The sequence below is a fragment of the Equus quagga genome, chromosome 2 (assembly GCF_021613505.1).
Source record: "Equus quagga isolate Etosha38 chromosome 2, UCLA_HA_Equagga_1.0, whole genome shotgun sequence".
In the NCBI taxonomy this organism is placed as follows: Eukaryota; Metazoa; Chordata; class Mammalia; order Perissodactyla; family Equidae; genus Equus; species Equus quagga.
In genome coordinates, this window is record NC_060268.1 from 36,180,376 (window position 1) to 36,208,186 (window position 27,811).

At 36.7% G+C, this 27,811-nt stretch overlaps 1 protein-coding gene across 1 annotated transcript; it reads left to right on the forward strand.

The window, feature by feature from the left end:
• Positions 1-1,336: 1,336 nt before the first annotated feature.
• Positions 1,337-27,811, forward strand: FAM98B (family with sequence similarity 98 member B). Its single transcript, XM_046652931.1, has 8 exons — positions 1,337-1,435; positions 8,663-8,808; positions 10,218-10,352; positions 14,829-15,007; positions 17,902-17,982; positions 18,582-18,698; positions 24,686-24,853; positions 27,001-27,811. The coding sequence occupies exons 1-8, from the start codon at positions 1,365-1,367 to the stop codon at positions 27,388-27,390; spliced, it is 1,287 nt and encodes a 428-aa protein (XP_046508887.1). The 5' UTR covers positions 1,337-1,364; the 3' UTR covers positions 27,391-27,811.

The following is a 27,811-nucleotide window of genomic DNA, read 5'->3' on the forward strand; positions in this document are numbered from 1 at the left end:
CTTTGTACCTTTCCCATGTATCTGTCATGTGGCGGGGTTTTTTTTTTTTTTTTTTGTATTTTTAATCTTTTCTTTTTTCTGTGCTTCAGTTTTGTTATTTATTTTTTAGGAAAAATAGTCACAGAATACTCAAGATTAACATTAATGAAGAACAATTGCCTCATTTCTATTCCCCAGAGATTTTTCTCTCCAAGATTACTAAGAATAATACCTTCTTTGACTCTTCAATTCTTGGAGGGAGGCGATAACCACTCAGCACATACATTCTGTCTTTGGTTTAGAGATGAATTCAGATACATTAAATTGCTAATAATTTTATACTTAAGGCTGTGATATATGGTAGAGCAGTCATTTCTGAAATTTATTCAAATGTGTGGGTAAGCTTGCCTCAGGGGGGTTTTATAAATTTATGAGTAAGCTTTAATTTTGTAACAGTGATTAGGGAGGTGAGAGCATTACTAACTTTTAGTGGACTGGGGCTAAGGATGCTATGTATTCTGCAACGCGGGGGATAGTCCCTTACAAGGACCAACCATTATGTGTCTTGCACAACTTTCAACAGTCCTGCTGTATATTGATTTGACCCTATATCCTGACTCCCTTTTACTATGAAGCCTAAATTATTTTTTGCATAGTTCAGGTAGACACTGAATTCTGCATGAATGGTACACAGAGGGAATACTGTGTTTTGTTTGGAACTTTATGGAGAGTTAGTCACAATGATGGAAGATCACATCAACTACTCTATTCTGCCCATGGCATTTTGGTTTCTTACATAACTCCCCTATATTTTGTCAGCAATACAACTCGTCGTCTGTGTGTTTAAGAGGATTCTACAGCTAGATACAAGCATCTCCTCACTTCACTGATCTACATTTCATAATGAAAATAAATTGTTATAAATTACCTTCTCTTTATTTCTTCTGTAAAGTCGAAGCATTGCCCTGTACATTGATTTTAAAATTCTATGTGTAGGTCCATGATATTACGTACCAAATTGAGTTCAAGATAAGTTTTCATTTCAGGATTTTTGTTATAAAATGAGAAGTCTGGAGTCCGAAAGGTTGAGAACAAGTAGGAGAGAATCACGATGTTCGCTGAGTCTGATTTCAATACACAGATAAGACCCAACACAAAGATGCCTTTTTATTACTATTACTTGCTGTTGTTATTATTTTTAAAAATACTGTTACATAAAGCGGTTTTAGGCACTAAGTCGATTCCCTCCGGGCTGGGAACCTCCGCGCCCCAGTCCGCAGGGCTCCTAGGCAGCCCGCGTCGAGACGGCGACCGGAACCTTGGCGCCGTGACGCCAGTTTCCGGCGGGCTCCTTAGAGCGCCGAACAGCTTTGGGCCGCAGGACCATGAGAGGGCCGGAGCCGGGGCCCGAACCTACCATGGAGGGCGACGTGCTGGACACTCTAGAGGCGCTGGGGTGAGTATTCCTGAGTACGCCTTTTCTCCGAAGACGTGAGCTCTCCGCCGTCTGGCTGCTGCAGGCTCCTTCCCGGGGACCCCGCGGCCTCGGAGCTCGGTGCAGGCCTCCGGCCCGCGCCCTCCGGCGCCGACGGAGTTAAGCGGGAGGCGGGAGAGACAGCCGTTTGGGGGTGGAGCGGGGCCGGGGCGCATGGCCCCTCTTCCAGGCTCCTGGCCTCGGGACTCCACAGCCCGGCCCGCAGCGGGGTCGCCCAGCGGCCGGCCGGCGCCGGTGCTCCGGGCGGCGTGGCCCTGCCCGCGGGGCTGTTTGTGTTGACGTCGTTGTCGTGCCCGGGGGGAGGGGCTGGAACCCGGGCTGGGGACTGTCGTCGCTCACGGTGTGCAACCTGTGGCTTAATTAGGCCTCGGGGTGAATCTCTCCTGCTGCCTTGACCGGAGAGAGCGTTTCAGTTCACTTGCGAGCCCGTTCAACCATTTCATCCGTTCCTGAACAACATATTAGCTGGGTGTTAATATGTATTTATGAATGCGTATTTCTGTGCTAGGCATACCAAAAAGACAGTTTTCAGATTCCTAGTAGCTAACATAGTCGTGGGGCTACAAAGAGTCTACTGGTATTTACAATTCAGAGTGTTAAGTGTAATAAGAACTCCTGGGATGATGTTAACAGTTGCAAGCCTGAGAATCAACACATGAAACATAGTCCTTCCCTCAGCCTCATCCTATCTTTTCTTCACAGCCCTTTGCTGTATCCCAGATTATCTTGTCCTGCCCATTTATTTATTGTTGCTTGATTCCCCGCCCCCGCCAAGTCAGCTCCAGGAAAACAGGTGCCTTATCTGTCATGTTCCAGCAACATCTTACAACGGGGTCTGGCACAATAAATAGTGGTTGAATGAATGGGTAAATGAATGAAGAAAAGTTCAAAGAAAAGAGTACACAGAGGGAAGCATAGAGCCTGATAGTTGAGAGTCAAAAAAGACCCGTGAATTAAAGAGATTGGAGCCATCTGCATAGCTGTTTGCCCTGCCAGTGCTCCAGTGTGTGAATGGGATGGCTGTGCCTTTGCAGGGCTACTGTGAAGCTTGAAATTCCCTCACCCCACTTTATTTTTGGCCTAAAACTGCTCTTGGGCCTGTGTCAACTGCTAATCTTTTGGACCCTGATAATACCTGCTTTGCAATGACCCACTGTTCCAGAGCCTTGCAACTTAGTAGATCCTGACTAAATGTTTGTCAAATGAAAGAATAGAACTAGTGATTATTTAGGGGGCATTTTTACATCTGTGAAATCTCTTGGAAATTTTCACTTAACTTGGTTAAGGAAGTAACCAAAGCAAGAATTTAAAATACTGAATAGAAGTTTAGTCCCCAAACAGTTTGAGCTTCCAAGTACTCTAGATAAGAATAGTGGGATTCTGTAAATAGTTTAGGAAAAAGGAGAAGTCACTGCTTGCTTTCTTCCTTCATTCCTTGAATTTGTTTATAATAGGTGTTTTGAAAAATGAGGTTTGCTATGATCTTGGCTTTTATCAAGGAAAATTAGTTTCAGATTATTCAGTCTGGAAAGTAAAACAATTTATACACTTTGGAATTGATTTTTCCTTATCTGAGCACAAGATTTTGAAGTTTGAATTTTCCTATAATGGTAATGAGATGTGAAAAAAGAGTAGTTGTTTACTTACAATATGTAAGTAATCGCACACTGTATTTTAAAATATCCATGTAGATTGTGAATAATGCACTTTCTATTGTGATTAAAACATTTAGGAGCCAGACCTGAAGGCCTAGCAGTTGAAGTTCAGTGCACTCCACTTTGGCAGCCTGGATTTGGTGCCTGGGTGCCGAACCACACCACTCGTCTGTCAGTAGCCATGCTGTGGTGGCGGCTGACATAGAAGAACTAGCAGGGCTTACGACTAGAATATACAACTATATACTCGGGCTTTGGGGAGGAAAAAAAAAACATTTAGGATATCAGTGAAAGTACTTTAGTTTGTCAGATAAAATAGAATGTTAAAGGGAGGAATTAAAAGGGAAAATCTCTGTGAAAGAACAATTTAGTGATATAGTATATTATAAATGAAAACAGGATAGGAAGAACTTAATTTCCTCCCCTTGAAAGGAGCAGGCTGGAGCAGATGATTTCAGAAGTCTCTTTCAGTTCTGGCAGTCTGATTTTGTAGAACGGTGGAGCTCAGCCCTAGCTGTGCATCAAAATCATATGTGGAGCTTATGAAAAATGTTCCAGTCTCTTCTCTACCACAAAATGACTGAATCATGATCTTGGGGGGTGCAGTATAGGCATGCATGTTTTTCAAAAGCTTCACAGCCAAGATTGAGAAACCACCATTATGGAGGGAAGTTTATTTCAAATATTTGTTGAGCACAACTCTATATTTGGCACTGTTCTGAGAAGTCAGTGACTAGCAAAATAGACAGTCCCTGTCCTTGTGAAGCTTACAGTATAGTGGAGAAACAGACATGATCCCACAAATATTTATAAACTGTAAATGTTTTATAAGAAAATAACAGTGTGACATAACATGACAGGAGGACCTATGTAGTCTTAGGGGTTAGTGATAGATTCCTGAAGAATTGACCTTTGAGTTGAAATAGGAAGGGTGAATAGGAGTTAACTAGGTGAGGTTGGGTGGGAAAGGAGGTCAAAGGTGCCCTTATAGTGAGAACAAACTATGAAAGGCCTTGAAGTGTGAAGGAGCGTGCTGTATTAGAAGAACTGGAAGGAGGCTAGTGTGGCTGGAGGGCAGAGAGCAAGGACCAGAGTGGTGGAGACTAGATTGGAGAGTTCAGAGAGGACCAGGGCGTGCAGCTGCCTTTAGGCTGTGTTGTGGATTTTGTTCTGTCATAACAGCAGTGGGACATAATTGAAGATTTTAAATACAAAAGGGAGTAATTAGATGTCTAGTTTGAAAAGTTACTTCTGTTGGCAAGGTAGAGAATGGAGTGGACGATTAGTAGTAGTCTAGACGAGAAGCCGTTTACTTAGTGGCAGTGGAAATGGAAAGATGTGCATTACAGGACTTAGTGATTGCCTGGATATTAGAGTGAAGGAGTTGATGGTCTCAAGGATTCATTTCTTCAGTAGGTAGTATTGAGACCCAAAATGAAATGATACACCTTGGAATCTAAATTGCATAGGAAAGAAAGTGAAGACAGCAGGGAGCTAATAAATAAAGAGATTGCAGAGGGACCAGTGGAATGGAGGTGGAGGTGAGATTACAGAGTAGTTGTAGAAGAGTGGTTGAAAGAGCAAGCTGAAACTATAGGTAGTAGATTGTGGTCAGGGAGTGACATATCTGAATTAGTGGTTTCGAAGGTGGTGTAGTTCCAGGTGATGGCAAGATCTAGGGGTTGGTTCACTGACGTGTAGTGCCGAGGTTGGAAAAGAGGAAGTTAGGGAATTAAGAGCTCAGAGTATTGGCGAGGGTATACATATTTACTTTAAAGAAACTCAGTATAATGGCAAAAATAAGGATGGAGAGGAAAACTGAGCACAGGGAATGTGGGAGAGTGTCCAAGAGATTGATAGCTGAAAACCACAGGAAAAAGAGGATGGCAAATATGAGTGGCCTGAGCCTGGAGAGAGCTGGAGGTCTTTATAAGATAATGGAGGAGCAATGATATGAATGCTGTCTTGGGAAGCAAGGGCAGAAACTTTACAATCTGACCTTGAGGAACTTGAGAGAGTAAAATAGCCTAAGCTACAGGTGGTAGGGATAATCTTTCTGGGAAGAGACTGATAATCTAGGAGAGTTGTTTATGGATGGAACATAGTAGAAGAGTTTGGGAAGCAAGGAGAAGTGAAGAGCTGGGTTGGAGGCAATTTAGAAGGTGGGTAAATGACAGGGGCAAAGAAAGAGTCTCGTATTTTATATGCTGGCTGATGAAAACAGAGAACAGAAGATAAATTAGGCTGTGTCTTTATGGAGGTTTGCCAGTGGCTCTAATGACCTGAAGATTTGGATCACTCAGCTTGAAATAGTGTCATACCATCAACTGTGTCCCAGTGTATGTGGCCCTGGGGGAGTCTAGGCCTGAGGGGAGGTGTCCCCAGTGTTTGGAATAAGAGTAGCGCTTTCCTAATTAAATAAGAATATATGGAGCAAACTAGAGCATAATAATAATAATACCTATCTTATAGGATATTGTGGCAATTAAATGAGGTAATATACATAAAACAGAGAACACTGGCCTAGCATAAGAGTAGCTTATAAATGTTAGGTGCTATCATGATTATGGTTGTTATTAGATGCTCAGGTTTGTTAAATGAATTTATTTTTTCTTCTTTTTATTTTTGCCTGATTTGATGAGTTGAGGCATTAAGGAAAGTGGGAAGAGGTTCTCCTCTAAATACAGTATTTTTGGATGATTTAATCAGTTTTTGTTGAAATTTATTATTGGCATTTCAGTGAAAATAACTTATCACCAACAATTTGAATTAAGTTTATTCAAGAGTTTATGGTTATTGCTTTATTGCAGAAGTGAAGGCAAGTAGGGGGAGATCAGGTGCTTACTGTTAAATCTCACTGAAGGGCACGTTAAGACGTGGAGGAAGGGTAATACGTAGAGGAGCCAGTCTGGGCTGGAGGAGCAGGGACAGTGGTCTGGTTGCGGCTCTGCCTTAATCTGGCTGCATTACCTGGCCAGCTTACTTGCGTAGTTTCCTTATTAGTGTAAACAGAACTTGGAGAGTTCACATGGAGTGTTTGGAGTCAAATCTGGACTTAAATCCTAGTGTCGTCACTTAGTTATTTATCTTCTCATCCCACAGAATCAGCATAATACTAACTTCAAGCATTGCTGTAGAGATTAAATGAATTCTAAATAAATAAATTTATATATAAACACAGACCTAGCACTGGGCCTGGCCTGCTCCTTGAGGCGAGTCTTCTAACCTCGTTAAGCCTTAATTTCTTACTGGCAAAATGAGAATTTGAAAATACTCACCCTTCATGAGATATGACCAGAGAAGTCAGAGAAAAAGAAATGGAAATGGCCTTGAAACATAAGAAAGATTTACACCCTTGTTCCTAAGAGAAATGTAAATACCAGATGGTCAAAAATCTAAATGGTTGACCACTTTGGTGAGTTAGGGGAAATGCATACTCTCATGCCTTGATGGTATAACCCCGTAAAGGAAAATTTAATGATATCTGGCAAAGTTACATATCCACTTACCCTTTGACTCAACAATCCCACCTCTAGGAAACTATCCTTGATATACACTGACAAAAATTTGCCAATTTTTTTAATAATGGCAAAAGACTGTAAATACCCCCATTGTCCTTTAGTGGGGGCATGGTGAACCAAATATGGTGCATTCAGACTGTGGAGTACTATACAACCATAAACGTGATTGAGTAGTATCTCTGCTGATCTCTAGGATACGTAAATGTGTGTGTGTGAATGTGTGTGTGTTTAAAGAAAGTAATAGAACAGTATGTAGTAGGCTACTTTTTATCTGAAAAGGGAGAAATATGTATATTTATATTTAACATTATCAGAATGACAACCCAAAACTAATAAATATGGTAACCTATTGGGGAAGGCGGGAATAGAGTAGAGGGAACAAGATTAAGATTGCAAGCTAGATTTGTCTGAATGTACCTTGTTTTGTAAATTAGACTTTGAGACCATATAAATGTTTGACATAATTATAAAGCAAAATTAAATAAAAATGAAATCAAAACAGAGAGAGACAAATCTCTAAAAATTAAAAGCAAAATGAAATGAATGTCCATCAATATATGAAATAGGCAGTTGAATCACATGGAAAGGAATTGTTTTTCTATACATCCTTACTGGAATTATTCCAAAGATTTAAAAAAATAGTTTTCAGTAATTTTATTGTTAGTAATAATGCTGATTTTCCTATTCTGAAACTATGTAATTTATATCTATTTTTATATATACTAGGATTACATAAATGTCATTAGAAACCAGAATTTTCATTGTAAAACAGAAATAATACAAAACAAAATAAGTAAAAACTCTACACTTGTAAATTTGAATTGGAAATAGCAATGTGAACTTCTGCTGTAATTTCTCTTAAAGAGGTGCAGATACTGTGACTAACCTTTAGTAGCAGGTTGTGTACCCTAAATACCTTGAAAAAGAATCGGGGCTTCTTGGAGAAATGGGCGATTACAGGTATAGGACAGGAATGTCTTGTCATGGAAAGCGAAGAAAGTATTCAAAAAATACTGGGGACAAGTCAAAGGACTCCTCGGCCAATGTGAATGGGCTCCCACTACCCAGAGATAGGACAGTTTAGATAGCAAAAGAAAAATAGCTGCAGTGGATTAAAACCCATCACGTATATTAAAATCTATAAGTTTATAATGTTAAAGCTCAGTTGCAGAAAGAACAATAAAACTGGTATCTAATTCAATTAAGATAATATATAAAATGACCAGAAAACTAAGGTTCTATTTAAATACATTTTGTAGCAGTGTTTATAATTATAACTGATTTAGGTTAAAAATTTCATAAGTTCTTTTCAGCTTTACACTTTTAAATTTAAAGTTTACATCTGTTCTTTTTTCATTGTATTTCCTTTTCTTATTCTTCTAACTAGTGTAAGGTTATTAGACTCTGCTCTGTGTGATTTTGTGTTACATGTAGTATTTATCTTAAAATTGATGATTTTACTAAGAAATGTTAAAATATAGGGAAAAAAAAAAAGCCAGGCGTCAGCCCAGTGGCACAGCGGTTAAGTTCGCACGTTCTGCTTCGGCGGCCTGGCATTCACTGGTTCGGATCTTGGGTGTGGACATGGCACCGCTTGGCAAGCCATGCTGTGGCAGGTGTCCCACATATAAAGTAGAGGAAGATGGGCACGGATGTTAGCTCAGGGCCAGTCTTTCTCAGCAAAAAGAGGAGGATTGGCAGCAGATGTTAGCTCACAGCTGATCTTCTTCAAGAAAAGAAAAGAAAAGAAAAAAAGCCAAATGTTAATTATATATTGCAGAAATTTGCAAACCATTTCTACAACAGACCAGATAGTAAAAATTTTAGGCTTTTCTGGCCATACTGTTTCTGTCACAACTACTCAACTCTGCCATTGCAGTGTGAAAGCAGCCGGAGACCATCTGTAAATGGCTGTGTTCCAGTACAACTTTATTTACAAAAACAGGCAGCAGGCCTTGATTTAGAGTGTTAGGTTTTGTTTTGTTTTTTAACCTTTCATGTCTTCTTTCTAGGTACAAGGGACCACTGTTAGAAGAGCAAGCCCTTACCAAGGCAGCGGAGGGTGGACTGTCTTCGCCTGAATTTTCAGAGCTCTGTGTTTGGTTAGGCTCTCAGATAAAATCATTGTGCGACTTGGAAGAAAGTATCACTTCAGCTGGTATTGCCGCTGTGTTTTATTTATTTTTCTGTTTAATTGTAAAATGAAATGATAGCTTATGATTTACGGTTTTATCTACAATGTGCCCCTATACAAAGAAAAATCATTAAAATTATGAACTTCAGTATGTGATATTAAATATCTTTGGACTAAATTGTATATTAATTAGTCCAAAATTGGTTCTTAAATTTGTATAAAATTATAAACAATTACTGTTTACTTGTTGTCTTAACCTTAGTATTATTCTTTAGAAAAAGTAAAGTCTGAATTTGGTTATTTAAAAAACTTTAATTTTTGAATACCGTTTATTTTGAATTAAGGTTTTTTTTTTTTTTTAAAGTACATGTAATCTTTAAGTCATATTACCAAGCCTATAACTCAGGACATGGATTCATATGGGAATACTTTTATAAAAACTCCTGTACTAGCTCATAAAGGTTTAATTCATTACTGTCTGGTAACTGGAGTCCTTGTGGGTCTTTCATTGGTAGAACTTCAGATAGTGTACTAAAATGAAAAGTAAAAAAGTATTGGGCATTTGCTAGGGGATGAACTAGCCTTCCCTTCTGAACTATCATTACTTTTAAATTGTTTTTTTCCTTCCTAAATCTAATAGAATTCACTTGAAGCAAAGTAAAATAAGCTGGATTGAAAACATGACACAAGTTCCTACATAATTAGATTATGAAAGAAAGATGAGCAGTGAGGCTTAATTAGATGATTGCATTTTTTATCTGAATCCATAGAAGTAAAATAGAAATGTGTCATTTGCTCTGAAGCCAGTTAATAATTATAGCCATAATAATGCTTTTAGTATTTCAGTTACTAACATAGAATATTTCCAGTTTATCTACTTTTATGGAAAGTCTAAAGTTTATTGGAAAATACTTCTCAGGGATTTAGATACAAAATTATTCATAATCTCATGATTAGACACCAAGGTTCTTTTTTTTTTTTTTTTTGAGGAAGATTAGCGCTGAGCTAACATCTGCTGCCAGTCCTCCTCTTTTTGCTAAGGAAGACTGGGCCTGAGCTAATATCCGTGCCCATCTTCCTCTACTTTATATGTGGAACACCTACCACAGCATGGCTTAGTCAAGCGGTGTCATGTACACAACTGGGATCTGAACTGGCAAACCCTGGACCGCCAAAGTGGAACATGCTCACTTAACCGCTGCACAACCGGGCTGGCCCTGATACTTAGGTTCTTAAACTTAAGTGTTACTTTGTGTATGCAGAAATTGTTTGGTTACGTTTACCTAAGCTTTGGAGTCACACATGTAAGGATTTAATGTCAAAGTCAAAATTTAGAATTGAATGTAAAATTGAAATCAACTAGTGGTATATTTTAAAGTCTCAGATAATATGGTAAATATTCAATAAATGTTTTATGATTTTTCTTTTTAAAGGGAGAGATGATCTAGAAAGCTTCCAGCTTGAGATAAGTGGTTTTTTAAAAGAAATGGCATGTCCATATTCCGTACTCATATCAGGAGATATTAAAGACCGTTTAAAAAAGAAGGACGACTGTTTGAAACTTCTGTGTAAGTTATCTTTCTTTGAACATTTAAATGCACGTGTTTGATCTGGTTTTTGTTATTTTCAAGTCAAAATTTATGAAATTTCATTAATGAGGCATTAGACATTTTCTCTGTTAAAAAGACTTTAAAATTTGACTTAAAAGATGAAGCTGACTCAGAGATATTTATATAAATATTATATAAATTCTACTAATATACATTCTAAGATTTAATTTTTTTTAAAGATTGGCACCTGAGCTAACATCTGTTGCCAATCTTCTTTTTTTTTTTTTCCTTCTTCTCTCCAAAGCCCCCCAGTACATAGGTGTATATTCTAGTTGTAGGTCCTTCTGGTTGTGCCATGTGGGACGCTGCCTCAGCATGGCCTGATGAGCGGTGCCATGTCCACAGCCAGGATCTGAACCGGTGAAACCCTGGGCCGCCAAAGCAGAGCGCGTGAACTTAACCACTCGGCCACATCTAAGATTTCTAGTACTTATGAATTATTTGGCCAATATAGAATGCCTGTGTTTGTGATTTATATAGTATTTTAGTAATTTTTTCTTTACCTAATTCATCTCTTAGCATTTATGACTAGATGGCTAAAGTTGGTGATCTCCAAAGTCTTATTTAATCTTAAAACTTTCTGAAACTACGCTGCTAAGCAGATTATTAGATCTCATTTTTAGTGATAGGCACTGAATGATAATTGGTTCAGAAATATTTATTAATCACCTAGTATTGTATGAGAAACTGCTCCAGGCACTAGGGATATATCATTTAAAAAAAGAGTGCCCTCTGGCCACTTGAATTCTAGTGAGTGTGGCCTTTTTTTGTCAGGTGAATTTGGAGTATAGATTACTCTATATCCAAACAATTACTATAAATAATAGATCCATTTATTTGTATTGTGTCCTTTCAAAATTTTTTATTTCAGTCAGTGTAATTTCATGCTCTTTTGAAAGTTCTGCAAACAACCCATTTGAAAGAATTTTCCTAACATCTTCTGTCATTGGAGATTTCTATTATTTTAGATTGTACCATTTATGAAAAGGCCCATGTGATATATTCCTCCTAGGCTGTAGTGTTAGTAATGTTTGTTTCATTAGAGCAGAAATCGTGTGTAATTTTAACTAGTGGCAATGAAAAAGGATTGACATTTGAATTACCTTGTGTGTGTTGAGGAAAGGGATAAAAATTATGTACCTCTCCCCCCCATTTCTTACACTGTTTCCCCGTCTTCCTCCCATTTGGTGCGAGTCACTGATTTAATGAACCGTTGTTATTAATGGGAGGTCAGTAACCCTTAGGTGTATTGGGACAGGAAGGAGGCTCAGAAGCACTGGCCTAGAGGAACTGTAATCTGTTGTTTCTCTTTTTTTCCTTAGCTGCTAAGAAACTCAGCACTAATAGTAATAAAAGTTTCTGGTACAAGTAAAAGTAAAGAGGCTATATAAGAGGAATTGGTATAGTTTTTTCTGATTATGAAAATACATGTGCGGGAGGTGGGGTGAAATGAGGGGTTAGTGTAAAATGAGTACAGGGTTTCAGGTGGGGAAGATGAAACAGTTCAGGAGATGGATGGTGTTGACGGTTGCACAGCAGTGTGTGTGTATGTAATGCCACTGTGCACTTAAAAATAGCTAGAGTGGTAAATTTTATTTGTTAAAAAATTACATACTCATCATAGAAATCTTAAAGTGGATAAAATTGTAAAGAAGAAAATCATTTACAATCTCACTCCCCAGAGAGAATCATGAATAACTTTCTGGAATTTCCTTTTCCTTTGTACATACACATTTAAGTAAGATTGAGATTCTGTTGCAGGTACAGTTCCTTCTCTGCCTCTTCATTTAGTGTATTGTTAGCATTTCCCCATCACTTAATATTTTTTTGAAAAAACAATTTAAATTGGCTACATAACATTCTATGCTATGGATATAACATTTTTATTTACTAGATTTCAAATTTGGGGGTATTTGGATTTTTTTCTATTTTGAATTAATTTCTTTGTTCATATATTTGGTTGCTTTTAACTTAGACAAAGATCATGAACATTTAAAAAATATTACGAATATTTATCTCTGGTCTACATTTATATCGCCATATTTTGTTCCAGAAAGGTTATACCAATTCACAATCTTATCAGCATCTTTTCCATCTTTGTCTTTAGTTTGTCTTTAAAACATATTGATGTAATAAGCTTCTTTATGTTGTTCTTAGAAGTGTTTGTGACATGTACAAAATTAAAAGGGCCAAATTCCTTACTATGTAGAGAGCTTTATAAGTCAAGAAGAAAAAGAGAAAAACTCACTGGAAAAATGTGTAAAGCACATAAGAAATGAACAGGCATTCTACAGAAAAGTTTTTTTTTTTTTTTTGAGGAAAATTAGCCCTGAGCTAACATCTGCTGCCAATCCTCCTCTTTTTGCTGAGGAAGACTGGCCCTGAGCTAACATCCGTGCCCATCTTCCTCTACTTTATATGTGGGATGCCTGCCACAGCATGACTTGCCAAGTGGTGCTGTGTCCACACCCGGGATCCAAACGGGCGAACCCTGGGCCACTGAAGCGGAACGTGCGAAGTTAACTGCTGCGCCACCAGGCTGGCCCCCAGAAAAGTTTTTTAAGAAATTGCTTCTAAACCTGAAAAGATGCCCAGTATCCCTCACAGTTAAAGAGTTACAAAGATAAAATGACAGGATACCATTTTTCACTTACCAGGGGAGCAAATACCAAAAAAAAAAGTCGTAATACAAGTTTGGAGGAGTAAGCATTCTCATATACCATAGGTATTAGAGTGTGGTGGGAGATTAACTGGTACAACCTTTTAGAATGGCAAATTTTCAATATTATAAGTGAAATTCACCTGTCTTTTGACTTGGCAATTCTGTGTGACTGGGAACATATTTATTTCCCTAAGTGTACAATGAAAAGATGTTCATTAAGTCTTTGTTTGTAGTAGTTAAATAGAAATGGTCCATCTTTGCAGGGATACCACTATCTAGCCATTAGAATGAAAATAGATCAAATGTACTGATGTGGAATGATGTCTAAGATAACAATAAATATACAGAACATGTATTCTCTTATTTGTATAAAAGAAAGAAAAGTGGGACCGGCCTGGTGGCATAGTGGTTGAGTTCGCACACTCCACTTTGGTTCACCGGTTCAAATCCTGGGTGCGGACTATGCACCGCATATCAAGCCATGTGGTGGCAGGTGTCCCACATATAAAAAGTAGAGGAATGTGGGCACTTATGTTGGCTCAGGGCCAATCTTCCTCAGCAAAAAAGAGGACGATTGGCAGCAGATGTTAGCTCAGGGCTAATCTTCCTCAAGAAAAAAAAAAAAAAGAAATGTGCTTAGATGGTAGATATGTATTCTAAATATACATACACATATATGCCTGAAAAGATAGCCAAGAAACTAATAATGGTGATTCCCTCTGGGGCGGGGGAATCTGAGAATCTATGGTGGGAAGACTTTTAAACACTATATTGTTTACCACCTGCATGGATTAGCATTCTAAATACTGGACTGAGCTCTTGTTTCTACTATTACATAGAGCATACTTCCATAGAACAAAGAAGGACTTGAGCCAAGGTTCTGTACAAAATATAAATGTTTGAAGAACTGGTGACCTGTTTTAGTGAAGTTTTGGAATCAGAGGAACCTTGGCATAGTCCTCATAAGCAAAGTTTGATATGTATTGGTCTTAACTTTTTGTGGGCTCTTTAGACTGTCTGTCGCGTATAGATTACATGGAAAAGTCTATAAATCAGTGTCTTACACATTCTTATGCATTCTTAAATTGTTGATTTACTGGTGGGTCCCTTCTATTGGACTTTAAAACTGTTTGCCAGTAGGCACTATCTTTTTTTTTTTTATGGTTCCTTCCGCCCCCTTTATACTTATTTTGTTTTGTGATAAGAACACTTAACATAAGATCTACCCTCTTGGCAAATTTTTAAGTATACGTTCCAGTATTGTTAACCGTAGGTGCTGTGCTTTAAAGTGGATCTCTAGGACTTATTCATCTTGTGTAACTGAAACTCTGTGGCTAGTAACTCCCTCTTTGCCCCTCTCCCGAGACCCTGCCAACCACCTCTAGCTTCTGCATGAGTTTGACTATTTTAGATTCCTTGTAAAAGTGATGTTGTGTAGTATTTGTCCATCTGTGTCTGGCTTATTTCAGTTTGCACAGTGTCCTCCAGCTTCATCCATGTTGTAGCACATGGCTAGATTTCCTTCTTTTTTAAGGATGAATGATATTCCATTGTATGTATGTACCACATTTTCTTTATCCATTCATCTGTCAAAGGACACTTAGGTTGTTTCCATAACTTGGCTGTTGTGAACAATACTGTGGTGAACATGCTAGTGCAGATCTCTTTGAAATCCTGATTTCATTTCCTTTGGATATATACCCAGAAGTGAGATTTTTTAAGGAGTTCCTTGTGCATTTTAACATTATTTCTTTTTCCCTTTTTTATTATAGTATTTTTAAGTACAGAACTTCAAGCTTTACAGATACTACAGAACAAGAAATGTAAAAATTCTCAATTAGATAAAAATAGTGAAATATATCAGGAAGTTCAAGCTATCTGTGATACCCTTGGTGTACCCAAGTCAACGACTTCTGACATTCCGCTTATGCTAAACCAAGTGGAATCAAAGGTATTGTATTTGTTTTATTTTTCATTTCCCAAAAATTCCACTAAATGCTGACATGCAAATATTGTATTAAAAATGAAAATATTTCCTTTAAGTGTAAGATTTACATTCAATTTCAAGAAGTTTATCTTCATGTAAACTAAATTTTGCATTTGGAGTTAATATGTATGTGGGCTGACTTGACTATAGCTAATATTCAGGAAGCCGATCTTAATGAGTGAGTGCCCTTAGGCTTTGCAAGAGTTTGCCGTGATAGAAACACTTTGCAAATTTAAGGATCTCTTTCCTAAACAAGGTTGGATTACAGTATAATGAAAGAAATAGAGTTATTCTAGAGAGTCAAAGGCAAACTAAAATTTTTTTCAGCGGATATTGTTAATAGAATTGCAATATGGTTGTCTTCAGCAGTGAGCAAGCACAATTTCTGGTGGATAAGTATTCATTGTATAGTGAATGTGAGAGAATGCCACTCTTGCAGACCAAATTCTGGCCTAGTTCCTAGGATTTGTAGGAGTCCTCTAGAGGAATAATACAGGATTCATTTTAAAGGAAAAGAAAATTCTCACTCTCAAGAATAGGTGCTAAAACTCCATTTTTAGACATGCTGCTTTAAACTAAATCCTTGAATAAAGTTCTCTTTTGCATTGATAGTTTATGAACTGAAAAATAAGATTTATCTGAATGAAGTAAGAAAATTTGAATATCATTAAGATGAAAAGACAATATTAAAAACTTTTTTTGGTAGAATTTGCAAACCAAAAAATAAATGTTTGAATCCCAGGTCAAAAACATTGTTCTGGAGTTAACAAGATACTCTTCAGAGTTTTTTTTCCCTTTTTCTCTAGATTAAGAATGATCTGGGGTTGGCTAAAATGTCTGGGACTATTTCAAAGTGAAACAGGTTTCTGAGCTTTTCCTAATCTTCCAGTGCCTCCACATATCTCAAAGAGGCTTTTCCGTTTTATGGGTTTTAGTTAATATTAACAATATCCTCAAACCTCTCTCGTCCCTACTTGAAGCAGGCTGTAATGCCTGTGTTAGTTGCTGGCAGGCTAATTATAAGGTAGCTATTGTTGTGGCCATCGTGGCCAAATATTTACCTAAAGGACTTCCTTCTCCATTCACTTTGTATCAGAAGCAAAAATTTCCATATTTTCTTTCTTCTACATGTGACATGTCCAGAAGATACTTTGTTACCATTGGGGAAGAAAATGATCATTATTTTCCAACTTGAAACTGTTCAAATATAAATCGAAAGTAATTATAGTAATAATAACAACAAACGTATAGCATTTACTATTCTAAATGTTCATATGTAATAACTCATGTAATTCTCACATCACCTATAATGAGGTAGGAAACTGAGGTACTGAAAGATTTAATAAATTAGACAAGCAAGTTTCTAAGTAGTAGTGGTAGACCTGAGGTTCGAACCCAGGCAGTCAGCCTCCAGAGTCTGTGCCTTAACTCCCTCTCTGACACAAGTCATTCTCAAACTTACTAAAACTGTTACCTGATGTTGAAATTCTGAGAATGGAGTTGAGAATGGAGCTGAATGAATTACATGTAAGAAACTACAAGTTTGCATTCAGAAGCCCTCTTGTGTGAGGAGTTACAACTAAAACTTTTAGTATATGAAATAACAATCAAAATTGGAAGTATTTACAATAGTTGCATAGAAATGGTATATTTTAAGAAAATAAGTTAATAATTCTTTATAATATGTAAGAATCGTGTCAGTATTTCAGTCGTTCTTGTAGAGGTGGATTTGCTGCGAAGCTAATAAAGCTTAAGCTTTGGGGTTTCTCAGTTGTACAAGTTCTTTCTAAGCTAATTTTTTAAAAACATCTTTCTGAAGATAAATATATGTGCCATAAGATTCACCCACTTTAAGAGTATAATTCAGTGAATTTCAGTATGTTTGCAGAGTACACCCATCATCAAAATCTCGCTTTACAGCATTTCCAGTACCCTCAACAGAAGCCTGTGCCAGTCACAGTCACTCCGCATTACTGCCACCAGCCTCAAAGCTAATTTTGTCTTCATAATTTTTAATTCTTTTTCTTAGCGTGCCCCCAAGGTTAAATAAGCTTCATACCCCTCAAAATCTGAACTGCTCTTTGTTGTTTTCACTAGTTACCTTATAACCAAGAAACTGTAAATATTTTCTGCAGTTTTTAAGTATTTTCTTTAGATAATGAAGGATTCTTCAGTTAGCGGGGTGAGCCCAGCTTAGGCTGTCACTTCTCAGTCATTTTCTTCAGGATAAATTGCTGTTATTGGAATGACCCTTAACATTGCTAAAGCAAAAGCAAATGCCTAATAGCTTGTTCACCAAAATAAAAATGTTTCAAGTAATTCAAATTAGAGACTTTGCAAAAGTCATGAAATGGTATGTGGTGACTGTAACTGAGAAGGCTTGTTGTCCTGTGTTGTCTTGCTGAAGAGCAAAACCAGAATATGTGCAATTAGAATGTGGACATAGCTTTTAATTGAGAAAAATGAATGTGCTTTTTAAAGGTTTTAGCATCTTTTTTGAGAATTTACCAAGATGTAAGACAGTGCTATCTGATGAAGAAACTCCAAAATTATTTCACATAAAGCATACAGATTCTTACAGTAAAACCTTTAGTGACTAGTTTTTTGGTTGTCTGTGTACATTATTTCTTATTCTGGAAAAGAAGATGTTCTATAGCTTGGATAAATATATAACTTACGCTTTGAAAAAGATGTTTGCATTGTAGTGTTACTCTTTCCTGGTAGGTGAAGGTATATTTTAATTATTTCAACTTAATGTTTTATTTATTCTCTAGCATTCAGAACAACATTTTAAGCAAGAATAAGGTTGTTTTAAATTAGGGATATACATTTTTACAATCTTTTATATTTACTTTTAGGTGAAAGATATTCTCTCAAAAGTCCAGAAAAATCATGTGGGAAAACCACTGCTGAAAATTGATTTGACTCTGGAACAGGCGGTAAATCCCCCCTCCCCGTTTTTATTAGTTTTATGTAATTAAATTAGTAAATACAACTTAATTTTGTAACTGGACATCTAGATTTTACAATGTGTAGCATGCATTTATTACTTTGGAGAACTAGAATGGATTGATACTCTAGAGTAATAGGTCCTAAAATTTCTTCAATCACATTATTAATTTTAAAAATACCTGGTCAGGAGTATTTATAGTCCCTAATATGTTAGCATAGTTGTGATTTGAAAAGTATAGTAGCTCAAAGCCAACAAGATGGGAAGTTATTGGTGTTTTTATTCCTTATTCGTCCAAGCACTTAGCAAGTAGACATTTCACTTAAATTAACGTTTGGTTGAAGATGAGATAAATGCTACCAATTTTAGAGTTTAATTTATATGTTTAATATCTTCTGAATATCATAAATGTCCTATCAAATACTCTTTATTATTTAAATAATTTACTGTAAAGTCTCGTGGGTTCAGAAAATGATCATCAAGTATAGTATCTTTTGAATTAGTAGGAAGTATTGGGTATAGTTTTCAAGTTTCTTTTCTGTGCATCATGAATCTAAAGCTTATGATTTTTGTTTCCACATTCTTTAGAAACAATTGGAAAGAATCAACGATGCTCTTTCCTGTGAATATGAGTGCCGCCGGCGGATGTTGATAAAACGATTAGATGTGACAGTGCAGTCTTTTGGATGGTCTGATAGAGCAAAGGTAAGGCTGTTTTCCCATCTGTGTCCTGCAGGTGGTACTCTGTGACAGCTCTGCCTGCTCTCTTGTCTGTTACTATGTAACAGTCACATTTGCACAATATCACTGTCTGATGCACATGCCCAGGCCTACTACCAGTCTTATATAATCATCCTGGTCTTGTATAAATCCCTGTTTGCAAATACCTTAATTTCTCCCCATATCTTTCACATTTGTTTTAAACTCATAGATGTTGTGATTTATGCAAGGATGTGCATAAAAGAAAGGGCATCATATGAAACAGTGAGATAGATATAGTGAGCAAATGGTCAAGAAAGCAGGAGATAGAAATAGGAACAGGTAATACGCATGCCTGAACAAGTCTTCTTACAAGTGTTTTAAAGCTGTGGAGAGTGTTTCAGTCAGGGATGGGGCATTCCCAAGTAGGAATCTCTTCAGATACCTTTCTAGAGAGCTCTTTGCCTTCATTCCCTTTTTATGCCTTTAACCTGTACTCAGACCTTGTCTGGGATCCCCTGCCCTACCCTGCATCATAGTCTAGGTAAGCTGAAATAATTATAGGGTTCACCTTATTTGCTTCCCCTGTTTCAGGGGTCACTGTCCTGTGCTCCTTGATGTCCAGTGTCTCAAAATCTCTAGTTCACATGGGTTGTCCAGTTTTATAGTTGTTCCAGGTGTGAAGGTAAATCTGGTGCCTGATACTCTCAGGTGTTATTATATTCTTTGGATTAACTGGACAGTTCTTCTGCCTGTGTTTTATCACTGCGATCACTTACGCACCTTTAGTAAGCTGGTGCTTGGGCTGGGCGGGAGCATCCAGGATGGTTGTCTGGCTTCTGCTGTCTGCTGGGCTGTTTTGGTCGTCTTCTTTGCTCTTCTTTATTCTCTCTCTCTCTCCATGTTGTGTCTTGTATTGGTTTCCTATGGCTGTTGTAACAAATTACCACAAACTTAGTGGCTTAAATAATACACATTTATTCTCTTATAGGTCTAGAGATCAGAAGTCTTAGAATGAAGGTATTGGCAGGATTACATTCCTCCTGGATGCTTCAGGAAAGAATCTGTTTCTTTGCATTTCCTAGCTTCCAGATGCCAGCTGTGTACCTTGCTTCTTGACCTCATCCTCCATTTTCAAAACCAGTAGTGTAGGATCTCCCACAATTTCTCTCTGCTTCCATTGTCACATCACCTTCTCCTGTCTCTGACACTCCTGTCTTTCTCATATAAGGATCCTTATGATTACACTGGGCCCAGCGAGATAATCCAGAATAATCTTTCCATTTCAAGATCCTTAATTACATCTGCGTCTGCAAGGTAACATATTCACAGGTACCAGGGATTAGGATGTAGACATTGGGGGGCCATTATTCAGTTTACCAGATGTCTCACCTTCTTTCTCATTGGATTTTTTCTTGCATTGTGTTTCTCTATCAAATGCTACTGCTTCTTTTTCTCTTTTTATATATACTTTAAAATCAGGTATTCTAATGAGTCCTCCATTTTCTGTATACTTTACCTCCCAAAAGCTTGTATCTTCCAGTTGCAATCTTAGCTGTTTGCGTGGTTATCCTTGGATGCTGCACTATTTCCTGGATCCCATGGCCTACTCTTTCATTGTTTATTCCCTCATTCTGCTGTAGTAAATCCACAGATAACTTCCTAACAAAGAATGCTTAGGAGGTGATTTTCTGAATTCTTGCATTCTGAAAATGTTTATTCTGCTGTCACATTTGATTGATCGTTTGGATAAACATAAAATTATAGGTGAAAACATTTTTCTCTAAGAATATGAGAGGCATTGCTTCATTGTTTTCTAGCATTTAATGCTGCTATTGAGAAACCTGATGCCATTCTCTGTCCTTTGGGGTGACCTTTTATTTTTTTCTGGAAGCCTTTGGGCTCCTCTATCCTTGGAGTTCTGAAATCTCACAATGTTTGTTGGTCTGGGTCTTTTTTTATTCATTGTGCTAAACACTGGGTGGACCTTTCAATCCATACAATCTTACCTTTTATTAATTTTTCTTTATTAATTTCTTCCCTTTTCTTTATTTTGTTTTCTTTTTCTGAAACTCTTGTTAGTCAGATATTGGACGTCTTGAATAGATTTACTTAAGTTGCTTTATTTTTTGTCTCATTTTACATCTCTTTCCCTTTTTGATTCACTTTCTTGGAAGTGTCCTCAATTTTGTTTTGTACTTGATATTGACCTTTTGTTTCTGCCATTATTTTTTAAGTTCCAGGAATTCCCTTTTTGAATTCTCCTTTTGATTTTTGATTTTTGAATTCTCCTTTTTCGTTTTTTCCCCTTCTTTTATGGATGTGCTTTCTTCTTGAATGGGGATGAAAAATTAAGAAAAATTTTTTTTGCCTTCAGTTTTCTGTTTTCTCCATGGTTTGTTTTTCTTTGTCTCCGTCTCTCTTGTGGTGGCTTTCTTCAAATGCATAGTGGTCCTTGGTTGTCCAGAGTTAAGAGCAAGGCACTGAAAAACTGATTGGGAACTATAGACATTGATAAGGATTATTGACGTCATGCTTTGGGTCTGGCTATTGTGCTGTGGGAATTCTTAATGCCAACCTGTAGAAGTCTTTTCTCTAGCTGCTAATTTTTTCAAGAAAGAAACTCATTTTTCCTCCACACCTTTTTCGTTTGGCCAGGGGAGAAGGAATGACAGCCTGGCACCAGGGGTCAGAGGAATAGACTGTTCCACAAATAGACTGAGTTGACCCCACTTTTCAGCTCCAGATTTCATTTTCTGAGATGTTGGTTCCCTCTTATCTGTATCCCTCTTTTCCATTCTCTTTGTTATAGTATATGTATACGTTTTTATAATTTAGTGTGTTCAATCTGACTCATTACCTTGAAATACTCTGTCATGGGTATTGTACATGGAGTCTCCTTCCAGATCCCTGGCAGACAGATACAGAAAATTGAAGAGTGATTAGAACAGGGTTGCTGGTGAAAACTGTTATTATTTCAGAGAAAAATTTTTTAGCATAGTAATAGTATAGCTATAAGGCAGAGTTGAAGACTGTCATTCATTTATTTTCTTTGAATACAGATTTATTCAGCACCTCATATGTGTTGAGTGCTATGATGGTACCTGGTTCTGGATGAGCATCTCAATATTCTATGATTAGGTGTAGAACATTTTTAGAAGATTTCTGTATCTGTAATTCCTAGTCAGCTTCTCAGATGGATAAAGCCTGTTTTTCTCTCCTACATGTGCAGCAGGATAAACTCCAAAGATGTGTGTGTGTATCCATGTCATTGAAATGACTCTTGTATGCAAGAAGCCCAGATTCTCTAAGAGCTGTGAGTTACCAAAGAAGTAGATGACATGATTGCTGACCTCAGGAAATGTAATAGAGGTCAGATGTGTGGGAGGTACCAGTTTTACTGACCTCCAGAAACTTAGTAGGGGTTGTATACATGTTGGGTCTCCAGTTTAACCTGATAAAATTTCAATGATAAAAAGCAATTGTTAAAAGTAGTGCATTAAAAGTGTCTTAACATACTAGCTTAGAGGATGTTCCCAATGTTGGCCTTAAATTTACAGAGAAATCCAAAACAAATGAGTTTTGACATGTTCTTTTCTTTGACTTTTTAATGAGATCCTTGGCAGTTAAATTTTTGGTTGTGTCTATGATATATTTCTAAAAGTGGAATTTCTTGTTCAAAGAATATATGTGATTTTAATGCTTTTGATGCATACTCCAGAGTTGCTTTCAAAAAGATTATTCACATTTATTAGTATGGTTAATCTAGTTTCTTTTCTTTATTATTTTGCTAGTATTGAGATAAGACTGTGAACATAATTTTATAGTTTGCTTTTTCACTGAATATATTGTGATCATTGTCCCATATCTCTAAAAGCTCTATTTCAATACTCTTTTTAAAATTAATTTTTAATTTATTTCCTATTTTTTGAGATATCATTTGCCATTCTTAAAATGTAGCATTCAGTCATTTTTAGTGTATGCACTGTATTGTGTAACAATTACCGCTATCTCATTCCAGAACATTTCCATTACCTGGAAAAGAAACACGCATCTGCTAGCAGTTATTCCCAATACCCCCACCTCCCTTCTTTGGTAACCACTACTAAGATCTACTTTCTGTCTCTTTGAATTTGTCTGTTCTGGATGTTTCATATACATGGAATCATACAATATGTGGCTTTTCATGTCTGGCTTCTTAGCATAATGCTTTCAAGGTTCATCTATGTTCTTGGATGTAATAGTACTTCCTTTCAGCATCCTTTTTGTGGCTGCATTATATTTTATCATATAGTGATGCCATAATTTACTTAACTGTCTTTTTTTATACATTTTTCCTATATTAACTAACACCAGGAATATTACTATGTATAATTTTTATTTGTAAATTTCAAAGTATATTCTTATGGTGATTACTAAATGAAAATTTACTGTGTCAAAGGTTGTGACTCTCAATGCTCTAGATTCACATGGTCAAATTGTTTTTTAGGAAGTTTGTATGAATTTAAACTCCTATGAGTAGGGTAAATGAAATTTTGTCTTCTCTTTAATATTTAAAATATTATCAGTTTTATTGCTAACTTGATGGTTAAAAAAGACTAAATTGTTTTAATTTTGTATATTTTTATTATTGGTAAAGTTGAACTTTTTTTCATAAGCTTATTAGTCATTTGAGTTTCCTCTTTTTTTGAAATTTCTATTTGTGTCTTGTCTTTTTTTTCCCCCTTTGAGTCTTCCTGTTTTCCTTTTGATTGAGCTTTTTATATATTAAGGAAGTTAGCTAGTTGCTTTATTTGTTGAAAATATTTTCCCCAGTTGTCTTTTGGTTTTCTTTTATGTTTTTTGATGTATAGAAACTTTAATTTTTGTAATACAGTTAAGTTTTTCAATTTAAAATAAAACCTTAAACAATGAACTCTATTGTATTTGGAATTCTCTTTGTTCTACATGGTGTGCCTTATTATTATTGTTATTACAAATAGTCAACAGTTCATTCCAGCACCATTTAAAAAATAATTCATCCCTTTTCTCGCTGACCTTTGATGCCTCCTCTATCATTTATTGCATTCATACATTTGTCAGGCTCTGAATCTCAGTTACTTATTTTGTTTAATGAATCTGTTTTTTCCCCCAGGTTCCATTGAATGAGACTGAGGTAGGGTGGTAGACTGTTATCTGTACACCTGTGCTTGGGGTCAAATAGACCTTTATTAGTAAGTGGGCAAAGCTGAGATTCTCGCTGTATTTTGGGGAAACTATTTAAGCTTTTTAAGCCTCACTTTTTTTCTGTCTGCAAAAGGGGATAATAAAAAGAACCACTCTAAAAGGATGTTTTGATGATTAAAGAAATAGTGACTAAGTGAACAGTATCTTGGCACATTTAAAAAGTACTCACTGAATGTTAGCTGTTACGACAATGAAATAGTTTCATGTTGTATATTAGTATCTAGTAGAACTCTTCTTGTTAAAATTCTTTGAGTCATGCTTACCTGTTTAGTGTCTGGATTAACTTTAGATCTTTTTTTTTCCGTCCTCTCAAAAACCATCCCAATAGGATTACAGTAAACCTCTAAGTTGATTTGGGGGAAAACTGACAATACTCAATGTTCCCATCCAGAAACTTGGTATTTCTCTCCGTTTATTCAAGTTTTCCTTTTGTTTTTGTAAGATGAGATTTACTAATGTTTTCTTCTTCAAGGTCCTGTATGTGCTTTTGGTAAAGCTATTTTTAGTTCTTTTGTTTTGTGTTAATATGAGTGGAATCTTTCTTGTGTTACTTTTTAAATGAGTTGTTACTGATAGTTATGTATTCTTTTAGCATCTGTTGGTCTGTTTTTTTCATTCTGCCTACAAATTATCAGATATTTGAATGTTTTCCTCTTTTCTATTTCTTGTGCATTATCTCCTTTTTTTTTCTTTCTGATGATTCTGATTGTCATTGCTCTTTCATTGAAATGTTCTTTTCCTTTTTTCCCCTAATCTTTGTTATTTAGGTAAAAACAGACGACATAGCAAGAATTTACCAGCCTAAGCGTTATGCTTTGTCACCGAAGACGACAATTACATTGGCACATCTACTTGCTGCTCGTGAAGATCTGTCCAAGATCATTAGGACAAGTAGTGGCTCCAGCCGGGAGAAGACGGCATGTGCCATTAATAAGGTTGGTTCTTCTTTCAGGACAGTGGAGAATGAATTTATAATATCCTCGTTTGATGTTTTTACAGATTTTAATCCATTTTTCTTTTACATCCTGGTTAAACTCCTAGAAAAGGGGTGTGGTGGAGGGGCTTCACTTGCTCTAGGCTTAGTTCACTGTTGTGTGTACGTGTCCATTTGAATTTCTGTATTCATAAATGGAACCAAAGTTTTATCTGAATTAGGGGAATTAAGAATTTATTTTATTAATAGCTTTAGCAAGAACTAATTTGCCTTCTTTCCATTAATGTAATCATTTTTTGTCAGGAAAAGTCTGTAAGAATCTTTTCAGGTACTGACAGATTGCTTATATCCTTGGTGTAAAGGGAAGAGTACGTGCTCTGGAGTCATACAAATCTGGGTTCACATCCTAGCTCTGTTGTTTGCTTTTAGAGGAATCACCTTGGGGAAGTTACTGAATCTCTTGGAGGTTCCGTTTCCTGATTCAGAGTCTAGATGCATTTCTCTGATAGTGGTCTGAAACTCAGAGTCTGAATTGTTCACTTTGTAACAGTAGCAACAACAATAATCTAGAATAGTAATGTCAGCTTGAATAGCATGTATTCTCCATTTGGATGATGCACTTTAAGGCGAACTTGATTACAGAAGAGCAAAAAATCAGCAATACAGGATTTGAGTAATTTTAAAACCTCGTTTCTCACTCACTATAGTTAGAAAGGCATCCTTGATACAGCACACTTTGCCAGAGAGATGGTTGTATTTAAAGGCAATTGACTAATTATTGCTAAGTTAAGCACTAGTGTTTGTGCCTCTTCGCTTTCATTTTAGATCAACCTCCTCTGTCGTCTGAAGGTGCTCTGTCTTTAAATATGTTACTTAATATCTTGCATCAAGTTATAATCTGGTCTTGCCAGATCGAGAGTTCTCCTTTAAGTGACATTGCCCATCTCTTTTCTGAGTTTATAATTTATAGTCTAATTATTTGAGGGCAATCTTATGATCACTTCCTGGAGCACCATCCCCGTATACCCACCAGCATAAGATATTTGGTAGAGAGATCAGTGCGAATAACAACCAAGACAAGCTAATTTTTGGATATGATAATTAGGACATTATTGCTGACTTTCAAAGAATGTATGTATACTTTGAACTTTGCCCCACAGTGAGCATGTTGTACTTTTTATATTTTATTTATGACAAATTACTAAAACATGGTTTTGATTAGAGGATCAGTGAAAGTAGAACCCAACTGATTCATAGGTCATTTTAGTTGAGGCAGCTACTGTTTAACTTCTTTCCTGAAAGAGACTAGGCAGGAGCTGTTGGCTTCCCCTTGGCTTTAGTGAGTGAAGGACACCCTCCTCCTCTATCTGTCTTTCTCTCTTCATGGGCGCATAAAGAAGCTCCTTTCTATAGAAGGTTGGGGACCTAAACCAAACTCTTCCTTGGTTTATGCTTCAAATATTGTAAAGCATGGTTAAATAAATTTATCAGGTCTTTTTTTTCTTTGTAATAGTATAGTGACTAGTGTCATTGAAAGTTGGTGAGCTTAAATTTCTCGTAAGAAAGGAATTGTTTGTTGAGAATCCTTGTATATCTTTGCCATGATACCTTGGATTATAATCATTGTATTCATCTCTGACCTCATATCCACGTTATCATATATACCTCATACTTTATTGAAATAAAATGTGCTCAGAAATACATTCTTTTATTGGATAATTCATTAAGAAATCAATGGCACTGGGAAGCCCAGAGTTGTTGTATAAATGGATATGAAGTTAGTTAATGTAGAGTATGCAGTTTATGTATATTCAAAGTATTTTGCTGAAAAAATTTCTTAAGTGTGATAGATACTACATTTGTTACAGAATTTGCTAAACACATTTATACAAGAGAAAATCAACAAACTCTTAAGTTTCAGAAATATTCCCTCAGATTGTGTAAAAATAATACCAAATGCTGAGGAATTTGTCATACATCACATATTTTCAATATTAATTCATACTGCCATGTCTGATACTTTCATGTCCTTAAATATTTGGCTTCTGTTCCTTTATTAGAACAATAACTTCAATATCACTTGAATCCTTTATGTAAGTTTTTACTTTTAAAATATTAGAAACTGAAAGAAAGTGTTTCTTCATGCAGGTGCTGATGGGAAGGGTGCCCGACAGGGGAGGACGACCAAATGAAATTGAACCACCACCCCCGGAAATGCCCCCTTGGCAAAAGAGACAAGAAGGCGGTGGACGGGGTGGTTGGGGCGGTGGAGGTGGAGGTGGTGGTAGAGGAGGTGGTGGGGGTGGAAGAGGTGGCTGGGGAGGTGGAGGGGGTTGGGGAGGTGGTGGGGGAGGGGGTGGAGGGTGGGGAGGAAGTGGGGGAGGTGGTGGTAGAGGAGGTTTCCAAGGCAGGGGAGATTATGGTGGGAGGGGAGATTATGGTGGAAGAGGAGGGGGCTATGGTGGAAGAGGGGGCTATGGTGGAAGAGGGTACGGAGATCCATATGGAGGAGGTGGTGGTGGATATAGAAGATATTAAAACTACAAAAATTCGATAGCAGTGCTTACTTCTTGATAGATACATTAGGCATAGTGTTCTAAATAACATACTTGAATGTCATCTTTGAAGTAAACACATTAGACTCTGATGATAACATTCTTTAACTGGTTAATATGTAAGAGCATTGTTTTATACTACCATTTGATCTCTTAAACAAAGTGATGATTTTTTCCATATTCTCTGTATCCTTGAGCATGTTATGTCTTTTTAAAAAAAACAAAAAAATGATCAAAAATTATTTTTAAGAATGTAAATATTTATTACCATGAGACTTGGAAAATGGAAAGTATTTTATTGTCATTATTGAATTTAGATTGTTACCTGTATTTTATTCAGGTTTGAGACCCATAAATGACCCCACTTGTAATGGAAAGGAATATAGACTGTTGCCTTATCTGTA